The 11,916-nt window shown below is 32.1% G+C and overlaps 1 protein-coding gene across 2 annotated transcripts; it reads left to right on the forward strand.

Annotated features, from left to right (window-relative positions):
• The first annotated feature begins 7,258 nt into the window (after window positions 1-7,258).
• Window positions 7,259-9,862, forward strand: LOC125869632 (pentatricopeptide repeat-containing protein At5g18950). 2 transcript variants are annotated; one of them, XM_049550097.1, is made up of 2 exons: window positions 7,259-7,529; window positions 7,995-9,862. In XM_049550097.1, exon 2 carries the CDS (start codon window positions 8,001-8,003, stop codon window positions 9,804-9,806), a length of 1,806 nt encoding a protein of 601 aa, XP_049406054.1. In that variant the 5' UTR covers window positions 7,259-7,529; window positions 7,995-8,000; the 3' UTR covers window positions 9,807-9,862. The 2 variants fall into 2 exon arrangements, with proteins under 2 accessions (XP_049406054.1, XP_049406055.1); XM_049550098.1 differs by having other exon boundaries at window positions 7,259-7,526; window positions 7,993-9,862.
• Window positions 9,863-11,916: the final 2,054 nt, after the last annotated feature.

Consider the following 11,916-nt stretch of genomic DNA (forward strand, 5'->3'; position numbering starts at 1 on the left):
GACCCTATTTTGCTATTTTTGTGTTGTTGTTCCTTGTCTGGATGTTATGTACTGTTTTCCTCGTTAGTTGTCATGTCATATTCCCTTCTTTAATAATTATTATGATTTTGTACTTGAGCCAAATGTCTTTCATAAATCCTCCCTACCCTCCGACCCAAGGTGCTTTTATAAAAGGTCAGCGGGGCAATCAAAAAGACTTGCTATGTAAGGGTAAAATTTGTAATATTACATTATATAAACTATGCAGAGAAAAATGCTTCCTAACATGATACTTTTAATATCCTAAATTTGAATCAGAGACAACAAAAAAGTCGAAGAAACTAAGCAAAAAAAAACAAAGGTGATTAGAAATTGGACCCATTTGGTCATAGATTTCTCAAGTAATATTTGGGGAAAATTTTGGCAAATAGTGTTTGTTCATACAATTTGTAATTATTTGGCAAATATCCCAAATTCCCAAATACTAGTTTTTTCTAGTATTTGGGTCAAATCTCATTATTTGGGATCTTTTAAAAATTAAAATTTTACCCCAAATTTTTATCTTTTACAAAAAACACCCTCTACAGTAGTTGTTTGCGTTGTATTACATAATTTTTTACGTGAACATCAAAATAGTGATGAAATATTCAGTGAATATGAAAGTGATGATATGATTGTTGATGAAAATGATGAACAATCGGCTCAGGGTAATAAAGTCATGTGCTTTGTCTACTTCACGATGTATGGAATGATGCTTGTTGCACACACTCCAAACTACCACATTGCTCCAATGTCATGGACACTAGTTATTTATTGTAACGAAGATCCAATTGACTTGTAATACAAACTTATGATTAATTTTGATAGTTTTTAAAACTTATGGGTATAAATTATATTTTTCTAAAAAAGTGAAATATGTTTCCTAAATACAAATTTTCACCCAAATAATATTTGCCAAAAATATTTGGAAATTTATCGCCAAACGCAAGCTAAAATTTAGTCTAACTTACTGAGAAAAAGATAAACATACAAAGGATCGTTTGACCATGCAATTTTGACTTTGAATTTTAAAATTTTGATTTGACATTGTGTTTAATTATGACATTTGAACAAAATTTGAATTTAGTTTTTTTTTTTATATTTCAAATCAAAGTTCACCTTAAGGTAGAATTTAAATTCCAAGTTTAGGATTTTATTTTTAAAAAAATTTAAAACTTGATTCATATATTTATATTTTGCAAAAATATTCATATTTAAACTTGTGTAAAAATAAATAAATAATCATACTCGACGTGCAAAGATTGTTTGTACTATATGAAAGAATTATATTGAAACATACCTAGTTACCACTATTGTTGATTTATTAGACCACTGAATCTTTATTAAATTATGTGTATTTGAAAGTTTTATAACAACAATTAATACCATGTATTTACTTATAAAAGAAACATGAAGATATGTGATTACTTGACCTTGAGTCAACCATTGCTGGACAACTACCCTACCAACGTACTACCAATCATAAAATCAAGAAAATAAACAATTATATGATGTGTGGGCCGTCGAGACCGCCTTGATATATATAATCAAGTAACGTTGTATAGGTTGTTGTGGCCACCATGATATTGACAAATATATAAATTAAACATACATAATTATATACGATCAAGGCTAACAACCATTTTCTAAAAGAACAAAACAACAAGGTCAACACAACTGACAACTCACATCTATACAACTCAAAGTTTCTAAGCCTCTAAATTTGGCAATTTCAAAAGAAGAAGAGTAGACCAATCTGCTAGAACTCGACTAAGGAGACCCGTGTACTTGTCTATCAGGACCTGCAAATAAGAATGCAACAACACCAAGCAATAAGGCCTCCGTACGGGATAATGTATCGAGCATGTAAGGCGAAATAATAACTGAGTAGGAATTATTAAGTACTTAAGGCAACTAATCAGAGAGAAACATAACTTGAGCACCTACCTACCCCTGAATCTAAGCATATAAAATATAATCAAACAACAACCTAATCGAACTTCCATAGGTTCAACAGTTAAAAACAACAAACAAGACCTAAGCTCAAAAAGTCTCAATTTAGTCTATATATCTCTATCGGTAGTCCCTAGCTCTGTAGGTAGTTATTACATCTCAATAGCCCCCTCATACACTCTACATATAGCTCTGAAGACCATCGTCATGTTCCAGTAGCCCATTAGGAACTTTTTATATCATAATAGCCCCATAGACATCACATATCCCTCTTAGATATAAACATAGTCTCATGAGCATCAACATATACTCCCTCTAGACAATCGAGAGGCCATAAGTGAACAAGCTTCAATATAACTCTGTGGATAATTATAATAACCCATTGACTACAGAGTAGCTCGAAGGAAATAAAAATAACTTGTCGGCTTTCACTTATTCCAATAACCCCTTAGGCAAGTTATACCTAGAATCATAGGCAAATGTCATATTTTTGCAACTATCCACAATAGCTCGGAGGTCGATAACACACTATCAAATAGCCTAAAGGCAAGCAATATGGCTATAAATGACTTATATGAATAATCATTACACTTTACCTAAATATGGAATTGATAGAATATATGTCCCAACAAGAAATGTCTATATTAATTACAACAGCTAACTTAATGGAATAAGACTACGATAACTTGGCTACGACAACGAGCTATATATTTCGTAAGCTTTACTGTATCTTAAGCACAATTGGCCCCTGCATATGTATCTTGAGCCTCTTGAGCTCCTATAACTGTACTTCGAACACACAATACTCTACTGAGGGTCAGTATTGTAAACTTATATATAAAGAAATTTCATAAGTGAGTGAACTTCAATATAACTCCGAAGCTTCAGTATGATCTTTCAAGATATTTTATTACTCTTATAAGTAAAGTATAGCTCCATAAATAATGTACTTGTCAATATCCTTTTTAGGCAACAAATAAAGGGTAATTTATATGTATATGACTCAAAGGCTTAGTCTCAAATACTAATAGCTTACGAGATAGTCACAGTAGACATCAAATAATTATTTAGTTTATCAACAACTAAGGTGACTTTCTAAGATATCTGCACGACAATTTGTATATCATATCGAAGTATAAGGTCACCAACAAATAGGTAAAATACCTAGAAACTCACCACTATTTATTTACCCAAAGGTAAAACTACAACTCTCATTTGTTTGTTCCACATGTGTCAAAATACGCTAAAGGCCAATTAAGCGATGGCCTTTTATACGAGAAAATTCTTGTATCTCTTAGATCAGGAGGCATTATCTATGACCATTGCCTCCACAATTATTATTTTGAGAACTCATATTGTTCTCCTTTTTGTTATAACCATCGCCTCCACGATTATTATATTGTTTTTTGCCCTTGTCACGTCCACACATATTATCACGATCTCGATTATTTTGTCTTATTTTAGACTGATCGTATGCTTCTATTTCATTTTTTTTTCTAGTAATGGAGCAGTTTCAGTGTGACTGACTTCATGATTTATCATTAAAAGGGCATTATGTTGCTCAACCACCACAAGGCATGAGATCAATTCATAGAATTTCTAAAAATCCTTTTCTTGGTATTGCTGATGTAAGAGGCATCAAAAGTAGTTAAAGTTTTTTCAAACATGTCCTCATATTTTATAGTTTCCCCACATAATTTCAATTGAAAAATGATTCTAAATACAACAGAGTTATACCCAGTTACGATTTTATAATCTTGAAATCGTAAGTGCATCAACTCATAACGAGCCCTTGACATTACTGTTGCCTTGAGGTGGTCATACCTCCCTTTCAAACATATACACAATTCGAGTGGATCTTTCACGTTAAGTATTCACCATCGGGCTTTCATCAAGTATAGTATGACTATAAAATATATATATACACGAACATGGAATGTTACAAAAGCATGTAACCTCATGAGGTATTGAAAGGATAAATTTAATATATTTTTAATTGTTTCAAATATTTATTACTAGTTTCAATAGACATTAACGTCAAAGTTTAGTAGGAATTTCAAGGCATATTTAATACAATACTATTCTTCTTTATGACACACAAATATTTATCATAAATGTATGACAAAAAGATACTTACGAGTATTCTAACCATCATGCTATCGTATTGCTTAGTATTTAATTTAGAGTTATAAGTTATTAGCATATAAATAACATAATAATATAACCCTGAAACATATTGATTATTATGCCTAGTAAAGTATCATAATAATACATAAATCAAGTCATGTATGCAATAATTAAATTGGAGATCAAAGACTTATGAAAGTCCTATTAGAAATGTTATAAACATATAAATGTATACCTGACTCAGAAAGAGAATTGATTAACTTTTGGCAAAAAAAGATAAAATCCTGAATTAAGTAGGTCTCAATTGGTTAGAGACTCGTGCTGATAACATGTTGTAAAATGAGAGGGAAAATACAATAATACTAAACAAGAAAGGAAGACAAATGGTAATGGCAGAAAGTTGTATTTAATCTCTTCAAATGTGTCTTTCACAAGGGTAAGAAATACCCTTTTATAGGATGTAGAAACCATCCGTTTACAATATTTATTCAAATATGTAAGAAGATCTTTAAGAGATACATTAAATAGGTACATTACATTAGGTTGTTGATGAAAAGAAATATCCACAATTAAATGAATTTATAACAATTTTTGCAAAATATGAGAGTTTTATCATTTCTTTCTCATATTATGCCTAGTAATAAATAACTACATAAAGTAAGAGTTCACATTATAACATAGTATAATTTTATATTCAAATTATGTACTAACAACTCTCTTTTAGTCTCAATATCATCATTAAAATCTATAGTATAATTTTTTTGTTCATAACCCAACTAAAAGGATATGAATTCTATAAGTATGTTATCATAATTTGATTGATAGGACACTATCAATCTCCAACTTTGTATAGTTGAGAAATTCATCCTGCCAAAGGTATTTTTTAGATAACTTTTTAGAAATAATTAACGTTCGACCTTTATTAGGACTTTTCGACTATAGTTTCTCTATTTGCAATTTATAGCTATAGTTTCATTTTGTTATATAGTGTATCAATTGTATGTTACGACTAAAGAATATAAATACAAAATAACTAATTTGAGTAAAGCACGTCACGTCATATTTTTAAATATGTTAATTGAGCTAAAATCACTCCCTACAATATCAAAATCTTCTAATGATCTTTTCAATACGGTAATTGAACTAAAATCACACTCATATTATCTAAATATTTCAGTGATCTTTTCAAATATAGTAATTGAGTTAAAATCACTCTCTAAAATATCCAAATATTCCAACTTAAAAACCGGGAGTCTCAAATTAAGTAATACATCATTTATTATAAAGATTCAAAAGCTGAAAATCAAAGACGACATTTCGTATATACAAAAGAAATTGTATCAGATGAATATTAATACAATATTAAAATAATTACGATGATAATTTTTTCAAAATGCAAATGCTAACTTTCAATGACACATATCCCTATTTGCGATACAAATATAAATGTTGTAATTTTTAAAATACAAATACAATTAATACATTTTTGATCTTTTGCAAGTTGGTGCTTGATTTGACTTTCTGCTTGCATCTAAATAGCAAATAAGACATGCATTTTCACCATTGCCTTTGGAAATTTTTTATCATGCATGAGGCACGAGTATGATGTGGCAGACAAAAGTTGTGTGAGGCCCATCTATATTTTGCCAGGTGGATCCATTTCAGAAAAATGGCCAAACTCATCTTTCTCTCTCTACCTTTTAACGTTTTCTTTTTCTCTTTCTTACTTTTTTTACTTTTTTCCCTTTAGTTTCTTTTCTAACAATTCTTCCAAATTTTATACTTCCACTTAAATAACTTTATTCATGAAAAATAGGAAATCCAAAAAATTTTACCGGACTCATTCTATTTCTAACATTTTAATATTATTTTTTATCTCGATATTGATTATTTATATTATTAAAAATAGTTATATAAAATTATTTGTTTATTTACAAAGATATAATTAATATAAAAAAAAAATTAACCAAATAAATTTGTGAAAGCACAAAATAATAGTAGTATGAATTAAAAAAAATTTACACTGGGAGGTAGAACTAAAAAAAAAAAGCTTTAGAAGATGCAAAGATAAAATAAAAAATGGATTTTTGCATTGAAAAAAGATACAACGAAGAAGGAAATTTTTTATTAATATTAAACATTAAAAACATTAAGTGGTTATAGAATAAATAAAAATAAAAATATATTTGGCAATTAAGAATTGAGTGATTAAAATTGAAATCTCAAAAAATAAATTTTTGACTAAAATTTGAATAATTAAAATAGTTGAGTGAATTTGTACTTTATTGGTGAGAGTTCAATTTATTTTTTTAATTTCACTATCTTCAATTTCTTTGAATTCATCCAAAAAAAATTAAATTTAAATTTTTCTAACATATCACTTTAATTTTCCCTCAAATAAACGATATATATATATATATATATATATATATATCGGGGGTGAGTTTCAAAGTTTCTTTATCAAAATAAAATTACAATACGAGTTGCAAGCAAAAAAGAAAATGCAAGTAAAAGAAAAGATTAAAATTGGAAGAGAAAAAGTGAGGAAATGAATAAGTACAGTATGGCCCCACATATACAAATGGCAAGCCAAAAAGGCCTCGCACAACTGACACTATCTGTGCCTCGCACATAATAAATTTTTTTATTGTCTTGAGTGATACACATGTCAAAAGATGGTAAACACCAAAAAAATTAAAAATTGAACATCAAATGATATACCTAGTATTAAAACTCTTCAATAAAGACTGAGTTCATGAGAGCTTCGGGTTCGAGTCTCCTTGGTACGAAGTCGCTTTTGTTAGGGAGCGTTTTTACCCCTAATGTGAGACTTTTCGGAGTGAATTCGAATTTAGTCAGACTCTAATGTGGATATTGGACACCGGATGAAAAAAAAAAAAAAAAAGAACTCTTTGGAGGTCCTTTTGATTAATCCCAACTAAAATTGTAAAAATTGATTGGAAGTGAATGACAAAATATTAAAACATAACACATATTTACTATGTTGTATAATTTTCCCAATTAAAAATCAAATCTCAAAATTTTAGTGAAAGAGGTTGTGTGAAGGCCCAATCATCAAGAAAAATAGGCCCAACAGAAGATAGGCTTTGTTTGTCTCAATAGGTACAATTATTTCTGCATTGCGTATTACTCCTCCTCTGTCAATGCCAAGTGAAATAGTCGTCTTCTTCCTCTGTTCCTCAAATTTGTAGCTTCACTTTTCAGCAACATTGTCACAATACCATCTTCTATTCTCACCAATCAGCAAGATTCGCCATTTTTTTGGTTTTTTTCTAAGGCTTGAGGCATTCATCTTTCAAAGTTCCAGTATAGGGATTTGTCCTGCCTTGGCAATACTTTGGGTCCGAGACAGTCAGAATGGGTCTTGAAGGATCAAGAAACTAGATTTCGTGCTTATAAGGCTAAAAAAGGTAAGATTTTTGTTTAATTGGAAGTGTATTCGAGCTGATTTTTTTGGCATTTATGATACCCATTTGATATTTATTCATGATTGTAAATTTTGAAATTCTTTGCTGTATGGTTCTATATGTTTGTAGATTCATTTATTTAAACTGAAATCTTGTTGGGATTCTCGTATACCCATCTGTATTTTACAGAGGAATCTGCAGATTTGGATTCTTTCTGTTGTTCATTTATGAAATAAATGTTTACATGACAAGGCATTTCGAGTAAATTCATGTGTTTGAATTTTATTTGAAGAATTTGCCGTTTTGAAATTCTTTTTTGCATTTATATCTCATATTGCTATTTGTAGATTCTTAAATGTATGTGGATATGAAGAGGCATTCCATGTAAATTCATGTATTTTAGCTGTATATTTGATTGGCATTTCTGTATAGTGGATACCCATTTGAATTTGATTAAACAATCTGCAGATTTGAATGGCTAGACCTCCATTTTTTGTAACAAGCTTGTGCACTCGCCAAAACGTTAGTTCCCCAATCCGTAACCTAAGTATTGCTGGAAGTAATGGTGGGGTTGAAGGTGAAGTTGCTACACAAAACGCAGATCGATCAAGTTTAGTAAATCATCAAAGTGAGCAACAGAGCTTTGCTGAAATAGCTAAAGATGTTTGCAAAGTCATCCGGACACGACCCAGATGGGAACAAATATTGTTATCTGATTTCCCCACTGTTAATTTTACTGATCCAAGATTCTATACTGAGGTTCTGAAGGCACAAAAAAATGTTATGTTGTCGCTTCGGTTTCATTTTTGGCTTAGTTCTCAAAATGGTTTTTCGAGGGATCAGTTCTCTGATGAAGTCATATTTAGTGGGCTTGTACAAGCCAAGGCAGCCAGTGCAGCCAAATGTTTTCGGCAAAATATGAACTTTGTGCCTCAACCTAGTTGTTTGGAGGCCTACATTCAGTGTCTTTGTGAAAATGGATTGATTGAGGATGCCCTCGACGTGTTTACTGAATTGAGAGGTGTTGGCCACTGCCCATCATTGAGAATTTGGAATTCAGCCCTTTCAGATTCTGTCCGAGCTGGAAGAACTGACATTGTCTGGAAATTGTACGAGGATATGACAGAATCTGGTGTTGTAGCAGATGTAGATACGATTGGGCACTTGATTCAAGCATTTTGTGTGGAGAACAATTTTCCAGAAGGTCATCAACTTCTTCGACAGGTTTTGGAAGCTGGGCATGCCCCTAGTAGTGTTGCTTTTAATAAATTGATTTATGGATCATGTAAGAACAGAGATTACTTTAGACTGTCATCTCTTCTCCATTCAATGATTGCAACTAATTGTTCTGTTGATATATTCACTTATCAGCATGTTATTCAGGGACTATGTGAAACAAGAAAGATGCGTGAAGCTTTTAGGATATTTAATGATCTAAAGAATAGAGGCTATGCTCCGGATATGGTTATGTATACAACAATGATTAATGGTCTCTGTAAAATGAAATCGGTTGGAGATGCCCGGAAATTATGGTTTGAGATGATTCAAAAGGGATTCAATCCCAATGAATACACATATAACACACTCATCCATGGGTATTTAACAACTAACCGTCTAAATGAAGCTGAAAGTCTTTATAAGGAAATGTGTGATAAAGGATATGGAGAGACCACAGTGACATATAATACCATGATTCACGGGCTGTGTCTTTATGGAAGAGTAGGAGAAGCTTACAACTTGTTCAATAAAATGGCTGAGAATGGTGTTACTCATGATGTGGTCACATACACTTCTCTTATTCAGGGTTTCTGCAAGAATGGGAAGATAGCTGAAGGTCTTCAGTTTTTATATGAACTGTTAAAGCAGGGGCTGCAACCATCACCTGCTTCTTATACAGTGTTAATTGAGAAACTTTGTGAGATTGGCCATGTTTCGGAGGCGAAATCATTGTGGAACGATATGCAAGATAGAGGTGTCAAACCAGCAACATCGACTTATGATTCTATCATACTTGGATTAATCAAGCAGGGATATGTAACAGAGGGGCTAGATTGGTTGAGCAGTATGATGAAGAGTAGGTTCAGACCAAGGAGAAAAACTTTTGAGGAACTGATTTATCATCTTTCTCAAGCAGATAAGTTGGATGAGTCTTTATCCATTTTAGTTTACATGCTTAGGCTAGGTCATGTTGTCAGAGAAAAAATTTTCTGTTCTCTAGTAAATAAACTTTGCAAAGATAATTCCCACCATATTGAGATGCAAATGAGATATATTGTCTGAGCAATTCAAGATGGTTGATGTCTTATAAAGATTGCAACACCTTTATCTTGTCTAAGGCCAAATCGGAAGAGAAGATTTATTTGCTTTATACACCTTGATCATGCAACTTCACATTTTTTGTTATAACTTAATGTTGTATTTTGTTAGTCTTATTGATATGTGATAGAGATCAAATTTGTAGCATGTGCTACTACACATCCCACACTGTATTTCTGTTACCGCTTACAGTAAATTTGATGATGGATGCACTCACATTCTTGAAGTGCATTCATTCCTTAGAGAATCTGTGGTTTCTGCTAGGAGAGAGACACCAATCACTTCTTCTGAATAACTTTTGTCAAATGGTTAACTTTTGTCAAATGGACTGTTTTGGTGTGTGTTTCCAGTGTGGTCAGAATTTGAATTCTACTTTCTTGCAATGTTCAACTTTCATGGTCAGTGGTACTTCATTAGAGGAAATATCTATTTTAGATCAAAATGTATGACTGATTTTTGTGTTTACTTCACTTTGTTTGGTTTGTATCCTAATTTAGAACTAAACTTTCTTTCCTTAAAAGAAAGAGACAGAAAAGCCGATGGGGACAATTCTGGAGTGATCTAAAATCTAGTTATTACTTTTTGCATTAGGCTTCTAAAATACAATTTTAACACTCAAGTTAGGAAAATTATGTCGAATCAATTTATTGATAACCTAAAAGGGAAGTACATTACTTTTTTTTGTTCAGTCAAAAACATTGGTGGCCCAATGCTTTTGAAGCTAAAATCTTCCATTGCTGCATTGATTATGTACATCATGATTATGCCTACTGTAACAGACAGAGAAAGTTCATTGTGCTTTCTACATTTTACGCCAAAATCTTAAAAGGGAATTCATCTTTTTTTAACCTTAAGATGTTACCAGATTTTCTTTCAAAAACTCTCTGGTTCCTTTCTTTCCACAATCCAGCATATGCAGGAAGGATTTGTGTCCCAGATCTTCTTTCTCTCATTGTTTAGGACCTTGTATTACCAGCATTGCATTAATTATTTTGCTGTTCTTGGCATTACCCTCTTATCATTGAATATGGTCAGGAATAATTGCCTAGATGTGCTATTATGGGACAATGTACGAAGATATGATTTGTAATCTCTGCATTCAGACAAATGACATCTGTTACATATTCTCTGTAAATTATCCTGGGTAAGGGGCAGCTTCAGGGTCCAAAATCAAGTGGAAAAATGCCACTGTCTGGTGCTTTGTTTCTCCATATTTGTCTCCATGGTTATGTTCCTTTTTAGCAATAAAAAAGAGATCAAACTCTTGCACTAAGAGTTAACAGTGAACGATTCAGTTCTTTGTAGCTCCCATGCTAGTGAGTCAGGCTTGTCTTCTAGGATCAGTGCTGTTTCCAGCAGCTGAAACAGTTGAATCAGTTCCCCAACTTCCAATCATTTGCATCTTTTCTTCATTTTGATGTCCCACTATTGACCTGTTTTAACTGATTGGTACTTTCAATTGCAGCATCATTCCCTTCTCTTTGCTGGGTACGTAGGAAACTATATTTACTAGTCTTTTAATAGTGATAAGATTTTTTTTTCATTTTATCACACTTACACATGCGTCCTGATTTAATTTGAGCTTGTAAGATGGAAAGTAAAATTGTGGTTCACAATAAGTAAGGGGAACTGAGAGGAAGGCTATCCGAGAATCCATCATGAAAACCCTCTTTAAAGCCTATGTCGTGATATGCTAGGTGGAGCTGATTCAATTCCTTGTCGTCATTTGAGTCCACAGGTGCACTTCTTGGCTATCCTTTTTCCTTAAAATCTATCTTATCTGATTGCACATATTCTGTTGGTCTTTAAGATGCCCTTGGCTCCAACATATTCAGGTGCCTGTGATCCTGGAAGAATGATTCAGGTGAGACATACTAATGAAGGCTAAAAAAGGAATGAGGCCCCTCGTTCACCTCCTAACGTGCTTCCTCAAATAGAAGTCAGATTTTGTGCTACTTCCAAAAGGTAATATCATAAATTACTTCTTATTGATAATGCTGACAAATAATGGCAAGTTGATGAAAACCAGTTCTGGGATAAGAGAGATACTGTTATGCTGCAGAGGTTTGCTTGG

Source organism: Solanum stenotomum, chromosome 1, assembly GCF_019186545.1.
Source record: "Solanum stenotomum isolate F172 chromosome 1, ASM1918654v1, whole genome shotgun sequence".
NCBI classification, from domain to species: Eukaryota; Viridiplantae; Streptophyta; class Magnoliopsida; order Solanales; family Solanaceae; genus Solanum; species Solanum stenotomum.